General features: G+C 35.1%; 2 protein-coding genes across 4 annotated transcripts in view; one reads left to right on the top strand and one right to left on the bottom strand.

The window, feature by feature from the left end:
• Positions 1–366: 366 nt before the first annotated feature.
• On the top strand, positions 367–9,031 carry ASPA (aspartoacylase; the record flags this gene model as incomplete). Its single annotated transcript, XM_082328677.1, has 7 exons — positions 367–429; positions 2,128–2,390; positions 4,840–5,035; positions 6,228–6,321; positions 7,095–7,202; positions 8,147–8,256; positions 8,819–9,031. The coding sequence occupies 7 exons, from the start codon at positions 367–369 to the stop codon at positions 9,029–9,031; spliced, it is 1,047 nt and encodes a 348-aa protein (XP_082184803.1).
• Positions 9,032–10,549: 1,518 nt separating this feature from the next.
• The window catches only part of TRPV3 (transient receptor potential cation channel subfamily V member 3), a 33,788-nt gene continuing 25,021 nt past the window's right edge, over positions 10,550–19,316 (bottom strand). For all 3 annotated transcript variants that reach the window (XM_082328253.1, XM_082328254.1, XM_082328255.1), the window contains 9 exons: positions 18,692–18,850; positions 18,130–18,231; positions 17,500–17,573; positions 16,364–16,529; positions 15,776–15,842; positions 15,126–15,397; positions 14,184–14,296; positions 13,472–13,542; positions 10,550–12,562 (listed from right to left, as the gene is read on the bottom strand). In XM_082328253.1, the coding sequence (XP_082184379.1) occupies positions 12,468–12,562; positions 13,472–13,542; positions 14,184–14,296; positions 15,126–15,397; positions 15,776–15,842; positions 16,364–16,529; positions 17,500–17,573; positions 18,130–18,231; positions 18,692–18,850 (1,119 nt within the window). In that variant the 3' untranslated portion in view covers positions 10,550–12,467. The remainder of the gene's footprint in view (positions 12,563–13,471; positions 13,543–14,183; positions 14,297–15,125; positions 15,398–15,775; positions 15,843–16,363; positions 16,530–17,499; positions 17,574–18,129; positions 18,232–18,691; positions 18,851–19,316) is intronic.

Here is a 19,316-nt window from a genome sequence, read left to right as displayed (position 1 = left end):
TTCATTTCATTTACGGTGTATTATTGCATATGTTTTTCAGCTCATGGCACACATTCTAAGCTTTCAAATGCACTACTAGATATTTGTATGTTGTACATAAAAACAATCTGAACTCTTAATAAACTACACATGGCGCTACATAATTTTTCAAAGTGTAAGTATTGGAAAAGCACAGGAATAAGGGATCGGTCCTCGTGTTTAATTCAGAATAGTGAAGGCTTTTCAAGTGTCTGCATTTATGCCACAAATTTGCGGGTGCTGGTAATGTCCTGGGAGACCAGGAGTTAAAAGCTGTTTGGAAGTTAACGTGCTCTAAGGGTATAAAAGAAGCCTCCATGGCTTTAGTTCCTAAACTCATGTTTGGAAATGCACTGTATCTGTCCTAAGAAAGCTCCTCTTAGGAGACAAACTTCTTGCATGTTCAATGAGGTAAGTGCACAAACGACCGCTGTATTTCATTCAGCGTTTTGCAAGGAATTATAACTATTACAGTACCGCCAGCAATAAAAGATAAACTATATGTACTAGCACTGCGTGTTTGCATTTTTGCTGTTTACTCTTCGAACTGCTGTGGTGTTTAAATTCAGCAAACCAAGATTCAGAGCGTGAGTCATTTTTTCAGGCAGCGTGTAAATAGCTGTTTTGGCACCGCCGCTAACGAGACTGGGGTCAAAGGACAGTACAGACTGTCCAGTGCTGTAAAATACAACTTTACTGCTTTGTTTAATAAATTACTTACTATGATTAAATATCCGACAGCTTCTAAGTACAGGAGTAATACAGTTGAGTGTTTCAGTAAACAGTCTCTCTGTATTAACTCTCCATAAGACTCAGCAAATCTGTATGCATAAGCTGAAACATAGAGAGCGACTTTTGTAGGAAATATATTCCTGGCAGAACTTGTCTAGATAAGTCCTACGTTGAGCTTTCTTTTTGTCAACCTACAGTCTATCAGCCTGGGTTATAAAGCCTCTCCCAGGCACCAAATACTCTCTGTCACTGGAGTATAATCTTAATAAAAAGGAATTGTTCAGTAAACATTCTTTATTCCCTTGCAATGTAACATTTTTTATATTTATATTGTGTGTCAGATACTAATTGCAAATACTTCTGTCATTTACAGCAGTAAAACTTACTTTCTGTTATTAAGACCTTTTATTCTAAATGTTTTGATCCTCATGATGGAAGTTAGGGCTGCTCTTTGGCTTAAGTTTCAGAAGCCTATCTGAATGCTTTTGGAAATGGAAGAAGTCAAGTTGTTGACTAAGGTTTTTTGGGGGGGAGAACACAACTGTTGTCCCATTGTGGTCTATATCCGTTTCCTCTTTAATAAGAGATTGCAGAAGTTGGAAGGGTCGTCCCTGGCAAAGTTATTGCAATGTGTTAGAGGTCTGTGTTAGCAGATCCTCAGACAAAGCTAGAGCCAGGAATACTAGGTAAGCAAGCCGTGGATAAATTGCACTTTAATTTCAGTTAGTGTTCCTTCTAATCACTGTTCTTCAGATATTATAAAACAAAAAAGGTCATACAAGCAACAACGTTTGAGGAACTCAGCTGTTCTTGTTTTTTTAGATGAAAGTACTTGATGTTTCAGCATTATGTGTTGATCTTGAGCCAAGATATGATTCATATCTTACTGGTTTTGCTCACTTTAAATCATTCTGCCCTTGTATACTGTAACGTTTATGTAACTTCAAACATACATGAGTATACTTGTTACACCTAGTTTGCAATGCAAAAACGTCAGGGATATTTAAGTGCATTATTAAAGTTTACATTAAAAAAGTCTTTTCATACTGTCATTAGTACAAGACTTACCTCTGTATTATCTATTAATAGAGAGTGCCTGGAGAAGTTAACTTTTGAACTGTGTAACAGTACATTAGCAGACTTGGAGATATTGCTAAATATGGGAAATGAAGGGGAGGGCTCCTCGGGAGGGAGGAGTGTCAGGTTAGCAACTCCCCGCCTCGCAACGGGAGTCTAAAACTGTTAGAGAAATGTTAATTCACTTTCATTCACATCCGACCTAAACTGGCTTAAAGAACCTACTATTTAAAAGAGTAAAAAGAACTTTTTTTTTAGGCAAAAGTTTTACTTTATCATTATTTTCTGTTTTGCTTTCAGCAATTCTTAGAGCTGCTGAAAAGCATGACTTCCGCTTCTGTTGTTGATAAACCTCCGGTAAGACGGGTTGCTATCTTCGGGGGAACTCATGGCAATGAGTTATCAGGGGTATTTTTGGTCAAGCACTGGCAAGAGAATGGAGCTGAGATTCAAAGAACAGGAATGGAAGTGAAACCATTTCTTACCAACCCAAGAGCTGTGAAGAAGTGTACTAGATACATTGACTGTGATCTGAACCGTGTTTTTGACGCTGATAATCTTGGGTAAGAATAGTTGTACTTTCTGTTGTTTTACTTTTCTGTTTTTATAAATTGTAAGGAATTTCCTTTCCAGATTAAAATGTTAACACAAGTTCCACTACTATTTTAACTGTGCAGTCACATAACTGAAATTACTGACCTTTAACCCAAAAAGAACAAAGTGCATGAGTGTTAACAGATTCATTTTAAAACTATTGCTAGTAGAATGAGTCTCAAACCAACACATAATCTTAAACACAGCATTTTAAATTAGATTAGCTGTATTTGTGTAAACTTAAGTATTGTTGTTCTGAGTTGCAAAGCCATTATTTCTCACATGCCTTCTTGTGCATTCAACTTTGGAGCTCTTCTGAATACAATTATATTTGCAGGAAGATAGCAGATAAAAGCAATTTAAAGGTAGACGTCTGAGTATCTGAAAGAATGGCATACAAATCAGGGAAGTGTATTTAGGTTCAGCTATATACCGCAAAAGATGAAAACTTGAAATTAGCGAAGTTAGAAATAATGTATTCTATGGCAAAACGGTAGCCAAAAAGTCTCAATAATTTAACTGACTCATTATTTTAGAAGAAATACAATCTATAATTACTGTAAAATAGTAATTAATTTTACATTTTTTAAGGGGATTTTATGTTTTTCTGCTTTTGAGACATCTATTCCAGAGGTGTACTTTGCTGCATAAACATTCTTATGCTTGGTATAGTTGCATGCTAAACAGGTAACTATGTTTCAGAAAGGTCTTAATGGTAAAGGTGAATATCACTAAAAGAAATATGTATCACATATATTTTGTAAGCATGGTTGTTCTTACCCTGCACTTCTTTTCATCTGGCTTTTCATCTTAGAATTTTGTTGTTGATTATTATATATAAGATAATCAGACTTTTTAACACATAAGTGTTGAGGGCATTCTTTTAATTGCTTAATTAGGACAAACATATGAAAAAAAAAATGGTTTTGTTTGTTTTCAGCTGCTTTGAACATAGAACACTTGAAAAAATAGCAGATTAAGACACCTGCAGGTTGTCTTCATTTTTTAACTAATATTCCTCATTAAATCCTATTAAGTTGCCCAGCTCAACACTACTGACTGTTTGGAATACCTTCCCCTGATCCCTTTAAGTGTAGACCCTTCAAGATTATAAATGATTTTACTAAATAAGAAAAAAGAGAGTGAAATTCTGATACTACTGAAAGTAATGGTGGAAGTCCCATTGGCTTCGATAAGCAGTATTACTTTAACAGCCTTATGTGAAGAAACCTTGAATTTCAAAGGCAGAACTAAAGAATACAAAGGTAGATTATGTGATATACAGAATCATAAAAATAGAAAAAGGAGCTTGAGGGGCTCACGCAAAAATTCTCATCCACCTCACGTCCCACCAGTAGATCAACTGCATGTAGACATTCCTAATAGATTATGTCTTGCTATTTCTAATACTCCAGCAGTGGTGATCCCATAGGTTTCCTCAGCAACCTCTTCTGATGCTAAAATATCCATGCAGTTAGTAAGGTGCTTTGTTAGTATTTAACAAAACTTTGTTTATGCAGCTTAATACCAGTATTTCTTACAAAACTAAAATATTACAAAGCTTGAGCTGTATTGGGAAAGGAAACTGAATTTATCACAAAAGATCAGGGGTGTCTATATTGTACTTGGGTAGGATCCCAAGCCTGTCATCAAAACCACATTTGCTGTCTGTGCAGCACAAGTCGGAACCTACAGCAGCTTTGTACACTGTGAACGTGTAAGATAGATGTCTTTGTGTCTTCTTACATCAGTTTCCTGTAGAGCCCTGATACGGAAAGGAAGCAGATCTCAGACCTTTCCTTAGGCTAAGACCATTTTTTTAAAGTGTAGAACAGACATAGTCACCTGAGATTACAAGTATTAAAACTCTGGAGGAATAGATTTGAGGTAGCAAAATCTTCTATGAGCTTTGAGGGTCAGGAGGGCTCAGAACAATAGACTGTAAAGGTCTGATCGGAATATGAGAAGACAAGAAATAAAGCAAGTTACAAAAGACCTTGTGACTGATGCCCAAGGTAAAAGGGCATGGACCGATACCTGAATACCGTCTTCAGCAGGAGGTGGATCCAGTCTTGGAAGTGGTTGAAACTGTTGATAAATTTTGAGTTAGTTTTCTGCACAGGGGAAAATTTTGGGATGTAAAGAAATAAGAGCGAAATAAATAGTCTCCAGCTAAAATCAGATCGAAAAATTCTTACTACCCTTCTGCACAAGATACATAATAGTAAGACCTATTTAACAATCATACTTGCTTTTTTCAAGCACAAATTAATCAAGTTTCAACAGGTTGGTAATTAAATAGGTGGTTTCAACTCCAGTCAGTTATGGAATTAAAGTAAAAAGAAAAGGGTATACGTATTTTGTTGACTGTAAAGCCATGGAATGAGTTTACTAATTTCTTTGTACTGATATTAACAGCAGGACAGTGGTGGAAGATATTCCATATGAAGTGAGAAGGGCTCAGGAAATCAATCATATATTTGGTCCAAAAGGTAGTGATGATGCGTATGACCTTATTTTTGACCTTCACAACACCACTTCTAACATGGGTGGTACCCTTATTCTTGAAAACTCCAGGGATGACTTTACAATTCAAATGTTTCATTATATCAAGGTAAAACTAATTTAAATGAACTATTAAAATAGATTATTAGTTGTAATGTTGTATTACTATATATTATTTTGTAGTTTCTTTAAATATACTATTTTTTATTATGCAAAACTGTTTAAAATATTTAATCACTCATAGGATGGGGTTTTTAATCAGAGATAATTAATAATTTGATTATAATATCAGGTAATTCAGATTTGAACTCATCATAATCTTCATGTATTAAAATGAGCATTAGTAAGACTGATGGGCAAAGAGGAATACTTAGAATAACATCTATGAAAATGAATGTAATTTAATCCTTCACTCTGACCTGTCAGGAACTTGGATAAATTTGGGTCACACATGCTAAATAGTTAAACATTAATTTTATGAAATAAAGACATGGAAAAAATAATGGAACTAGGTAATGACAAATGTTCCCTTCATCAGTATTTATAGGAATAGTGATATGTCTTTGGAAGCTGTTTGATTCTGCTGTTCCTGAAGATAAGTACTGGTAGAGTGAGGTTTGCAAAAGTGCTGGCTTAAGCGTAATCTGGTTGAAGTACTAGTGACCCAGACAATGACTGATGAAATCGAGCTTAGGCCAACAGTATGGAATTTAAATTTTTTTTTTTCCTTAGAAACAAGGTATATTTTAACATTTGATTTTTTTTTCTTATTACATGCATCCCATTTAAATATTTATAAAATATTTGAAGATATAGAAAGCTTATGACTAAAATGATATGAAGAGCAATGGTAGGCAGTCATCAGGAAAGAGGCCTGAAATAGGTTTCTATGTCAAAAAAAGGTTAAAGTAAGGCTTAATTCACAATCTATGTGCCCATAAGAGACTCTTAAGTCTAACACAAAAAATACTTGAAATCTGCTTTACGGTATTTTGATTCTAAGTTTTGGAACACTGATGGGTAGATTTTTCTTCCTGTTAGCAATTTAAGACTAGAACTGTGTTCAGTTATATTAGGAGACAGCAAAGTTCAGTGGAGCATGCCTGGCATGAGTTAATGGAAAGGAGACCAACAAATACAGCTTTGTACGTTTTCTAAAGATGTCCTACTTCTTTGAGGGCCATGAAATAAAGGCAACATATTGAAGACATTGTGTAAATCACTTCTGCATCAGTAATCTTTTGTGGCACAACATTATAAAATATTTGCATAACAAAGACATTTTTAAACAATCTCCACAGAACGCTTTGGCTCCAGAACGCTGTCCTGTTCTGCTGATTGAACATCCTAGCTTGAAATATGCAACAACTCGATCTGTAGCAAAACATCCTGTTGGTAAATATGAAAAATAAAGACTATTTTAACCCACCATAAATTATTTAAATATGTGCCTGTTTCCAGATCTGTTCATTTCCTTACTTTATACAGAGTGCTCTGATCACCAGTAGCTATTTGTTTGACAATATATTTACCAAATCAAATGTATGTGATTATCTCTTCTTCTGATTTATACTTGGCTTACAAAATACAGAAGCCAGATGGAAATTCTTAAACTCAGTTAACCCACTGTTTGCAGAAAATGTTTATAATCTATGAGGATAAGGAAGAAGTAACGGCTTTGGAAAAGAAATGTTTATGTCCTCTAAATAAGCCTTGGCTGAAACACTGGTGGTTAGCCAAGAAGAGGAAAAGGGAGGATGTGATGAAGGGGGAAAGGATGTTCTGCATGGAAGTGGTTAACTTTTTCATTTATGGAATCAAAACCATAACCATAGGAAAAAAACATTAGTTTGCTTTTAATGTTAAACAATGAGTTCTCTAAAATGCAGCAAGGAAAGACAGGATGAGGAAAGAATAAGGGAAACGAATATATACAGTGACCCTTTCTCTTACCCTAGTAGCACAGTCAAAAATGTACATATGGTTCTTTAAACTGATCCTGACTGGTGAGCTAAATTTTCTGCTTGCCTTAAAAATCACATAACTCTGTACTTTATAATTCCTCTTAAACATAAAACGCAGACCCAATCAGTTATCTATTTTTGCTGTGTAATCTAAGCATGCGATATATTATGGCTATATTAATAATCTCCCTCGTCTGCAAACAGGTGTGGAGGTGGGTCCCCAGCCCCACGGTGTTGTGAGAGCTGATACTTTGGACAAAATGAGGAAGATTGTCAAACATGGCCTTGATTTTGTGCAGCTTTTCAATGAAGGTAGAGTAAGTAATGTGAGAATATATAGCCTCCTGAGTCATATCAGTGGACTATTTCAGGAGAATATCTTTTAAAAAAATAGGTTGGGCTACAACATTTTACAGTTAAACAGGTAAAAGGAGGCGGGGGGAGGATTGTTCTCTAGGCCACCTACGAGAGGCATCAGAAAGTCAGAATTCCTGTATAGCTCCTTTGGGTAGCTTTTAGGATATTTCCTCTTTCTGAAGATTCAATAAGTATAAGTGATCTTAATCTTACAGTTGCTTTGAGAATCGAAATACTAGTTAACAATATTTGTATAGTAGTATGTACATGGAGAACATACAAGAAGTAATACTAAGAAAGAAGCGTTTAATTTACATGCCTTCTGTGCCCTATTATCTAAAATTAAAGTCAATAAATTTTGTAAGATTTTGTTACACCTGTGTACTATCTAAAATACATACTGACAAAAATAGGTGTTTCAAATTCTTTTAGAGTACATTTTGTCAGTGGGCTTTTTTTTTTTTTTTTTTGAAGTAGAAGGAAAAGAATATAGTTGTGCATGTCAGTCTCCATTATTGTGCTGGAGTCGTAAAGATTAAATAGCACTGATACTGGTCTGTGTTGTGCAGCAATATCACACACAGGCCTTTCATTGATTGCATCTACAAAATATATCTTTTTAAGTACACAGTGAAAAAGTCACATTTCGGCACCAAATTTAGATCCAGCCTTCATATGCTACAGTACATGACTGGACAATCTTTCTGCAACTTGGCTTCGAGAGGACAAAAAAATCTGGACATAGATGTTTTTATGATATATGAGCTAATCTCTAGTGTGTAAACTTTGATGAGGTACAACCTAATGATTTAAGCCATTCTAAAGAGAATAAATAATGCATTGTTCTTTTTAACAGGCAGTTGTTCATTCTGACATTAAATTACATTTATTCTTTCTAGGAAAGGAATTTCCACCATGTACAATTGAGGTTTTTAAAATAATGGAGAAAGTAGATTATCCCAGGAATAAGAATGATGAAGTTATTGCTATTATTCACCCTAAACTGCAGGTAAATTCTAAAATAGTTTCCATTTGTGACATTTTATAAGTATTCCTGTGTTGCTTCTGCTACATTGTAGTATATCTTACTAGTAAATATTTAAAATGACAATATTGCCAATGGGTCTATTAAATACTTTAGACCTTCCCTATAGTAAGTTCTGTCACTAAAGTCTTACGGTATTTCAAGTAACTGCCTTGGGAATCACTGAATCTAATATCACTTTTGAAACTAAAACTGAAAAGAAAGAGGCAATAGGATAGCTTATATTCTAAAATATAAATCTAGCTTTGAATTCTAAAATGAGGGTCTGTCAGTTGTCAGTCAGTTGTGAGCATATGCAGTTTCCTTTTAGTCCACCTTGACCAGTTCAACTTTACCAGTTTACCTTCACAAGCCTGAAAACAAGGGCCAGAAACCTGAAATTGCATACTGAAGATTAAAAGGAATTCTTTTAAAAGCTTGAGCCATAAACTGCAGAGAATATAACTATTGACCATAAGCTTAGAAACGACGTGAAATATACAAAACCTTGAAAGTAAATACGTTCTATTTATTTTCTTTCTCTAAGGATCAAGACTGGCAGCCACTGAACAATGGTGATCCTCTATTTTTGACTCTTGATGGAGAAGTAATTGCATATAAAGGGGACTCTACAGTCTATCCAACATTTATTAACGAAGCTGCATATTATGAAAAGAAACAAGCTTTTGTAAAAACAGTAAAAATGAAACTCACTGCGAAACACATCAGATCCGCAGTCTTAGACCAGAACACTTCTTAAAAGCTTATTACAGATTTTCAGTACAAAAAGTGGATTTCTTCTCTGTGAAATCCAGTGTCATTCAGTAGTAATTCATGGAATAAATAAATAAATGCCAAATCTAATTTTAAATTGTAATTTAATTAACATTGCTGAGCACTTTTAAGATGAAACATACTATCATAATTCTAGGTATGATTGTTTACTTGTTCTAATACATTACCATAGATGCAAAGAATAAATACTATTTTTATGAAGTTTGTTAGTTCACACTGTATAAAATGGTCAAACAATGTACCACATATGGGGTAGTGGCTATAAAACTTATATCCAGCATCATATAGAAAGATGCTCATCCACAAAACTACATTATACAAACAAAATTACAGCATTTCTACTTTACAACCCCAAACCTCCAATAACCAACACTTTTTAAAATGAGGTAATCGTTGAAACGAATTCCTCGGATAAACATACAAAATATGAGACGAAGGAAAAGCTAGGGAGAGAGAAACAGAGTGAGGGTATGTATATTAAAATTCTTTTGTGTTATCTGCATTTGTGACTAACCCCTACTGCGCTGAAGTGGAAGCCTTAGGGTTTGTTTTATTTTTATTTTTATACTTATGAAGATATAAAATAAGCTAAACCCATATGATTTCTGAGAAAAATACACTAAAATGAAATGTAAAGCTTTTATATTTAAAGTATTACAAGATTAATTCAAGCTGTTTCTGATTTAACATTAATTTAAAGACAAAGTTTGAATTTAGACAGTAGTCATCAGAAACATTCTGGAGCAATATTCAAATTCAGGAAAAATGTGCTATATGTGAGATGAGTAGTTGATAGCTTTATAACTTTCTAGGTGTATCTACCTACTGCTTGTAACATTTTCCAAATAAAATTTTAATCAACTGTTATACCCCAAAAGTTTTCAATGAAGAAGGCATTATTAGGTAATTACTCAGGTTTTGATGAAGAGCAATGCACAAACCGTACCTGAGTATTTCAGAATGGAAATTAAGAAGAATTCCATATGGGGAGACTTCTCAGAATTTTGAGACTGACTTGTTCTGTATTTGTAGAGAGAAAGCCTGTCATAGTAGCTGAAAAAGAGAAGAAAATGGGGATGTAATTAATTTTCTAAAGTTGGTTTTAATATGTTTGACAAAAATTGGGGATAGAGAAAACATTAAGAACTTTGCATAAGGATATAGTAATTAGCTATTTACTAAAAGCTTAATTATCTATATAACCCCCAAATTATATCTTTTGAAAAGTGATGTCTTCCTTATTTACTACTAAGCCAAAATACTTTTTTTCTTGCTTTGTGTAACTCCTATGGCAATAAAATAAAAAACACAGGACAGAACGTTTATTGAATTACAAGTTTTATTTAAATAAACATTGTATAAAAAGTACAGAATTATCTGCTGTAGTCATTATTCATAGTGTTCTCAATAAGAGCCTTGAGATAGGAGACAGTATGTGTGATCTGGCAGGGCTCTGTGGCCACAAAAGGAGGGTATTTTCTCAACCAAGAACTTTCAGAAACAACCCTTTTTCCTCGGTTTTATCACACAGCTTTGTACCTGGACATTGGCACGGCACATTCCTTAAGGTTTTTCTGTGCCTCCCCTGTTTTAGGGCTACACTTACAGAGTCACCTCAGTACAGCGCAGAGACTTCTGAACTTGTTTTCAGTGACAAGTCTACCCATAGCAACATGGAGTACAGCGCAGACTAGTTTATTCTGGTTCCTGAGTACATGTGAAGAGGTATTTTTTTTGTACAAAAACTGGCACTCAAAAGAATCCAAACAGAACTGCATAGTCCCAGGGCAATATTCTTTGTTGGCAGTTTCAATGCAAAATTAACTAGCAAAGATGAAAGATTCCAAGACCATAGGATTTTTTTTTTTTCTCATACTCACATATCCTAAGAAGGCCAAACAATGCTCAGATAATTACACTGGTCTATTGCTACACATCAATGTCCCTCCCCTCAAATTCCTATGCCCTGTAAAAACATAACTGAATTGAAGATTTCAATTTGATCCCATCCATCCAGGCCATACACGGTAGGAAACACAGGATACGGCATCTATAGAAGACCGGTTGGGTAGCAAGAACCGTGTTCACCATCCCTGCAAATAGCTTTGCACTATCCTTTCCGCTGGAGAGTTCACTCATGCTCTCTTCTGCGTTAAGAAAGTCTTTTGGATCATTTTGCCCACAGCAGGCTTAGCTGTAAGAAGCCAATGCAATTCATATTATCATCCAAACACAGAACAGAATTCACCTGAGTCTTTCCTAAACAGCACCTTTAAAACAGGCACCAAATGAATATATAGGATGAAAACCCATGACACTGGAGACACATAGTGTATTAATTGAAATTTAAAAGTACATAGAACAAGTATTTCTTCTTATACATGCATACATAAAATAGAAAACTAAAAATATAATTCATAGTACTGGGTCATCTCAGGTAGTGAAATAAAAAGTGCTACAGAAATGCATTATGTAATCCTCTGAATAAAAAAAAAGAAGCTTTAGAAGTCTGCAATTGCATTGCATTTAACTTATTTTGTTAATTTTGGGCAGAAATACTGACTTCTTATTTTCCTGAAGTGGCTGAATATAAAAATTAATTTACTTTTAAACTCAATGAACTTCTGATGTGATAACTTGTTTATGCAGCAAGATGTAACAGCATGGGAAAGCTGAGTAGGAAGAGTGAAGACCTTGTGGCTGGAACAAACTCGGAAATATTCTCCATCATGAATTATGTTTCTGCCCTATTATTTTATGGGAAGGCATATATACATAGTAATAAATAAAAAGCAGTAAACACCACATCATACCCTAGGGATTACATACAGGAAAACAGATCAAGCAAAGCTAATGAGACCTGAAGAGGCTTTCTCCAACTTGCAGGATCAAGCCTGCAATAACACTGACAGTCAATACAAAAGCTTCAAATGTATCCAGAACATTGTTATTTCAAAATAACATACTTCATTTAGTAGTCTTCAGAACTGAAATGCCTTTCTTTTCTCTGCAACATGAACTTAACTTTTTGCAGTGTACAAAATGGTTCTCATGAGTTAGAGATTCCAAAAGACAGCAGATTGTGACCCCAATGATCTTAATTTTCCACAAAAGGAAGAAATATCTCACATTTGACCTCTTTTATCCAGTAAAAAGTCTAGAGTCAAGTTTGAGTAGCGTCATGCAAACTTGGACAGTCAGAGTGTTCAAGAGGCTCAAAATTGAACCAGTGAAATAGTCCATTTTATTTTAGCTTAGCTGCCCTGATTAAATGGGTTAAAGTCATCAGACCGTGTCACTGAAAGTTTGTGTTCCAGCTGTCCAAAATATCAACAAAGCTTTCAGCATCCACTGCTGATGCTTTTAACCTTCAGAATGACCACATATCAAATACAGCACAACTAAACAGAAGTTTCAGGCAAATCATCCATTTCTTCAAATGTATTCAGGGTGGTTTTGCTATTAGTTCTTGAATTATCTTGAACTTTGCTTGGATCTGCAAAAAAATGCATTATAAACAAAACAGGATATGGTAGAAACTGTACATGCAAGATCAAATTTTTGCACATCTATTTTTGTTAAAAAAACATGCATTTATTTAAACAGCAAGTTGTCAGTTTTCTACCATATCTTATAGAGAAATTTTTCTGTCAGCCTGTTTTCGTTATTACTGAGATCATTCTACTAAGCAATATAAATGCTAATTGACTCAAGAACAAACTTCAGAACAAGCCTCCCGGATCCTCATATGCCCCTATCGTAAACTCTGACGCCTGCTGCCAGAAGGACATCTGACACCGCAAAGTTAGGTCATTTCTCTATTACACTTCCAGCACTCTCAGCAGATGAGTGTCTTGAATTTCCTGGTCAACATTCACGAGGGGCAGTTTGTCATCCGAATATATATTGCAAAACAAACATGAATGTTCTAGGGTTAAAACCAACAGACTATAGTACTGTCAGGTAGAATCAGTCCGATTTCTTGCCAGATTTTGCAATCCTATATGTAACTATTTAAGGACTAAATGTACTTTATGACAACTTTTTCAAAATAATGTTTTCTGTCTATTAAAAAGTTCTCTGGCCTTATACCATTCAAATGCCATAAGAGAATGTAAAACTTAGATCAAGCATAACTGCTTAGAGAAAAATAAAGAAAAGGTAAACCCACCATGTTTTGGTGCCAAGATGTAAATAATGAGAGTTTGTAACCAACTCTCTCCCCAAATCTTTAAAAGTAATTTAGCACCCCCACCATATTAGCCATGAGTTTCCCTAGCAGTAAAATGTGGTTGAATATCTAGATTATGAGAGATTATATTTTTAAAGGTATAAAACTATATATCAAAGCATTTCTAAGAAAAAAACAATTTCATAAATATGGTGGTGTAAAATTTTGTAGTACCTGTTGGCCCTGGATCTTCATTAATAAATGAAACATGTGTTTTCCACTCGGTCCATTTCACTTCATTAATCCTGTTCGTGTTGTATACAAGTTATATTATTAGCATGCATTATCTCCCAGCTACGTAGCTGCACTTCCCCTTTTATTTCTTTATTCCTTCTTGCGATTGTCATACTTTACCATCAACACCTGCTTTACTAGTACTAAGAGGCTGAATGTCTTTTGCAGTGGTATGTACTATATGAAGATGAGAATAATGCTAAGACTACTTTATAATTTCACACATGATGAGTACAGTCTTGAAACTCACCTTAAATATTTATGTATTTTTCATAAAACAGCAGAGTAATATTTTCTTTAATATGGTAATCATGAAAGGGCAATCAATTTAAATATAATTACTTTTAAGCTAACATTCAAAGGAGATTATGACAAAGTACATTCACTGCAAGCAAACTTGATACTTGTACATTAAAAACACATGAAGTTGAAAATCTGTTTTCTTACCAAAAAATTGTCTAAATAAAAAACCCTATATATTTTCCTGTTTTTTAAACAAATGGTTACAATTAAAAAAACCAAATTGGATTTTTGTACACCTTACATAATTTGTACAGATGTAGAAATATTTTAAAGAGGCTTTTGAGGAGAAATAACCTTGAAGAAACATACAGAGCAGAATTGATAGCACAGTATTCTAGTTTTGCTTTACCTTAAACACACCCTGGTGTCATTTTCGGCCACTTTACACCGTTCTCCCAGTTGGAATTTTTTCCTTAAACATTTTGGTAAGAATTTTTCAAACTCCAAAATAGTTCTGGCTCTCTATTAACAATAAATAGTAACACGAGTATGGTTAACCACATTCAAAATTGTCTGATTTCATGCATATACAGTTTGCAGGCTCCATGTTTCATTAAAACATGTCATGCCTCCATCCAGCATCCATAACCAACACTGATTCCAAGAACAGTAACTAATACGGCACGCCACTTATTTGGCATGTGCAAATAGGGAGTCCACAGCTTTCGCTAGTTAGCCCCGCCACAGAAGGCATACTCTGAGAAGAATCTAGAAATCTCATTCTAGACTCAGCGCTTAGGGTTTAATGCTAACACACCTTCATGCAACACCCTGCCACAGGGATATATCTAACCTGTAGTGGGGTGCTGCCCACCACAGAAAGCAACTCCCGTCCTAATTATGGCTGTGTTCTCGATGACAGCCTGGGACTCAGAGCTGTCTAGCCTTGGTAAAAGACCAGGCTCAGATAAGGTATGAGAAATTGGAATGAACTCATGCATTGCTCAAAATCAAGGGATGGAATAGCAGAGCACGCTGTGTTACAGATTTCTGGGCAAATAATGAAACACACCTTCCTCCTGACATATCAAGGGAAATGAAAGTCAAAGGTATTAAAGCACATGAGGTTGAAAATCTGAGCCATAAGATTACCTTTAGGACAGTTGTTAATTCTGAAGTTATCTAATACTAAAATCACTTATTTCCATTATTTGTACACACATAGAAATGGGGATTATCATTGTTCATACCTAACCCCTCCTGTCAGCATGATAAGTTACCATAGGTACAGCTCAAAAGATTTTAGCCAATGCATCTACATTTCACTAAGCAAACTAACTCACAAACGAACCTGGAGTTTCCAGATGTGCTCACTCTCTTTAGAAATATCTTCCACTGTTTCTCCCATTAATGCAATCAGCATGTTCAAGAGAAGAACAAAAGTCAACACAACAAAAGTTATGAGGAGCAGAAGAAACAGCACAGGATACTTTGAGTTTTGCTGGATCTCCAGATCACCCAGTCCTAGGGTGAGCTTAAAAAGATCCATCAGAACAGGGCCCAGACTGCTGTTGGAATGGCATTCACTGCCTTCTTGGCAAGTTTCAATCAGTGCAGCAAGAGCTAAGAAGAAAGCACGAGAAAATTTTAATCACAATAATGCTTTATGTGTACGTGGCATTTTATCCTAAAGAATCCAAAATGCCCTGCTTCATGAAGAGCTGGAGCTGCCCAGCAACTTACAAAGCAGCAGCTAGATGACAGATTACCACGAAGCAGAAAGAGCCCACCTCCAAATGAAGTTGCAGGCAATTGAACAAGAGCCAAATTACGTATCGGTTCAGATAGTCTCCAGACAGTTTAAATCTCTAAACTTGGCTTTTTAATACCCAGGAGAAACCCCAACATGAACTCTCATCATGACAATAGGGTTCTTATTCATAGGAACACTAAAATTTTTACTCACACAGAGCATCAGTGCTTTTCTCCAGTAATATTTACCTACGCCAAATCCCAGCAAAAACACGATATAGACAACTAAAAATTTTATCACATCTTGCAGGATGACCTAAAAATCAAATTAAATATTTATCAGAAATGAAAATTGAGAACTAATTTTATGCTTATGAATTCTGCAGGGATACAGGTATGGTACACACTAAGTGTCAGATCGCTTTCATTACACAAACTGGTTGTAGTCTCAGTGAGAAACCCAGAGAAGATTTAGGTCTGATATTTTATCTCATGACTGAGAGCCTAGTGTTTTGTGTACTTCCAAGGGTGACTAACTCTGTACAATATAGGCATTATAGCATATGATGCAATTAAATAGCAGAACTACATTAGCTGAAAAAACACAAGTAACTTACATATTTAATATAATAAAATGTTAATTTTAAGATATAAACTAGCTTCTGCCATTGAAGTTATATAGTTTATTCTGCTGAAATAGTACGTATAAACTGAAAATAAGAAATTTCAATATGAACTATAAAATACATCTAAATTGCTGAATATGCTTGATTAGGATTGTATCATAATAAGCAAGCATCATAACAAGGCAGGTAAAATGAAACAAAACAAACTTGCCTTTTGAATCATAACACTGTAAATGCCCATGGACTGGAAACCTCTGGTGAAATAGAGCATATTAGCCCATCCTAGGGCCATTGCCAAAACAAGACACACGAGGTGTTCTTTGTAGGAAAACAAGTACAAAAAGACAGAGAAGATCACAAGCAAAGCTTGTATAAAACTGTTAAAAAACAAACACATGTATGTAAAAGGGAAATTACTAGCACAAAACTAACAACATAATGGAAAAATATGAAAACAAGACTTCTTTGCTTCTCATGCTTCAAATCTAATTCCATACTGCATTCTATTCTCTCCTATGAATATTACCATTATAGTTTAACAATAAAATAGATGAGTACAGGTAGTATAAGTATATTAACATATTGGGATTATATTTATTAAAGCTTACTTTAAGTGAACTATTCTCCCCAAAGTAGCTGGTCAATGCAGATTTTGCTGACAAAGACAATAAAAATTCTTAATAGTATCTTTGAAGCCATTTAATTCAAGCTTTAGCTTAATGAATTGTTAGAATCATTACAGATTTTCCATCAACAAGGAAGACACTAGTAGAAGGTGTGATGTGCTGTGATAAGATGTAGACCAGATTCTCAGCAGCACAAGACTGATATCAGTGTGGCTGCAGCAGGAGGAAGAAAGGTAGAGTTAAGGCACCTCTCTTTTTATTGATCCTACAATCATATGCTAGAAATGAGAGGGAATCATCTGTGCTTTACCTAGGCCAGCTGATGGGATACTCCCATCAGCCAGCTGAACCAGCTTTATGCTATTTTTCCTTCCTGAAGGAATAGAGAGGAGTGTGAAACTATATCTGGTTTATTAACCAGGTTTCTTAAACACATTTCTCTATATACAGCTGTAAAGAGATACAACATCACAAGAATCTAAAGACAGTACTGTACTTTGGAAAAAATCCAGTCCATACACATCAACTCCCAGTATTGTTACCGACCTGTGCAACCATTAGTGTGTGTTACAGAAAAGCCGCATGTAAGACTACGTCCATCACTCTAAAAACTGAAAATCTAGAGAAAAAGTGAGCATCTCCTACAGGAATACGTTCTCTGCAACCATGAGATAGATAAGCATTTTATATATAGTATAAAATATATGCACAACAGACTTACAATGCAAAGTGGAACCACGCATCAGAGAGAATTGATTGCAGGTCTGAGGGCCTGAGCAGAAAGATGGCTACACTCTATGTAGACAGATATATAAAATACAGAAATGGTAGTAAGAGAAAGCAGGCCTCAAAACTGATTTTTCAAAACAATTGAAGTTGATCTTCTAAAAAACAGTCTACTGATAAAACTTCTAGAATTAAAAAACTTCAAAGACTTTAAAGTTTAAATTTCTGTCATCTCTGGCATAATGTAACAGTTAGTTACTGGTTTTAATTACTTATAGTATATGGTAAAAATTATCCCCCGTTTTTTTTCCCCGTTACAAGTTCTAATTCAAAAGTGTCCTTAAAGCCAGTAATTTGACAACATTGATGTTACACAAATCTAAAATCTCTGTCTTGAGAATTTAAAAGGAAAAAACCCTCATATTTGCTTCCCAGAGCAATACAGTTATATTCAAATACATATTCCTGGTAATTCTGAATAAGTGATGTATTGTGCCAAGGACCTTTAGGCATTACACATATAAAGATATTCCAAACATATTTCCAAGATCATCATCAGTATATTCATAAAGCTAGAGAAGTTCTTTACCTATTTTGTTATGTATTTGTTATTAAAAGGTCTTACCTCTTTTATGGCTAAAAATATTGCTCCTAACATAACCATCACCTGTCCCGATAACTGCAGCCATCCCACACCACGCGTTAGAGCTAGTGGATAAGGTGGAGCCTGTAAGACAGGTCCAAAATGAAAGACTGAGTTCCATACCTGAAGGGTAAAAGGGAAAGTAACAGCAAGCCTCAAGTATGTAGCTCTCTGGGTACCCAGTTTCTTCCCTTTCACTGAGAGTTTTCTTCACGGTGGATTTACAGAATTGACCCCCTAACATGTATATTTGAAATGCCAGAAGGTTCGTTCTTAAAAGAAAAACCCTCCCCACACTTCTAGAAATTTAACTACCTGTCTTTGTATTACGTATTTGTATTTTCAGACACTTTCACAAAATGCAAATCTCCTCTGTTACTGCTACTCTCTTCTTTCCAGATACAAAGACCTGATGTGGGAGAACCTGGTCTCACTACAGCCAGATACTCTATCTGCTTTTGGTTTAGCATTTTAAAGACAATTCAGGAAATACTATTGCATTTTAAAGCAGTAAAATTTGCTGAGATTAAGTTGCTGTACTCACTTCATTTTCATTAGGCCTGTGGTAGGAAACTAACGTTAGTGTTATATTGTATAGGAAATAAAAACAACATGACATAAAAAACATGTGTCTTGCAAACTTCTTCCATTTCATTCGCAGGAGTGAATTCAGAGGCTCCAAAGTCAGCATTTCATGACGATTCTGCAGGAAAAAAAACAATTACGATTTGAACTTGCCACCTGTAAGGAAACTGAGATCATTTCAGGCGTGCATTTTCTGTATTTCATTCAGTATCTGTCCTTGCTGATCTAGAAACACATCTATGCTCAGACTCCAACACATCGTATGTGTCAGACCCTAGCCTGACAAGATACAAGGGGACAACTCTGACTCGTGCTGGGATAACCTGCCATACTCCGGTAGATTATGATTGAGCTAAAACTGTAATGTGAACTTCTGGTCTTGCTTCCTACAGAAATTTTATGGCAGTATTTGAAGTTAGTAAATGTAAAATTCTGGCTTTGAAAAGCTAACATTCTGTGATAAGGTCCTTCCTAAATGCCCAAAATACATACCTGCTAAGTAAAGTTTATAACTTTAGGCAGAGTATTCTCATAAAGTATTTCTGTTTGCTTGCCTTATTCTCATGCACTATCTTAGGCAGCTG

The sequence above is a fragment of the Platalea leucorodia genome (assembly GCF_965183815.1).
Source record: "Platalea leucorodia genome assembly, chromosome: 16".
NCBI lineage: Eukaryota > Metazoa > Chordata > Aves > Pelecaniformes > Threskiornithidae > Platalea > Platalea leucorodia.
Note: the sequence above shows the minus strand (reverse complement) of the source record. Positions and strands in the feature narration are given on the sequence as shown.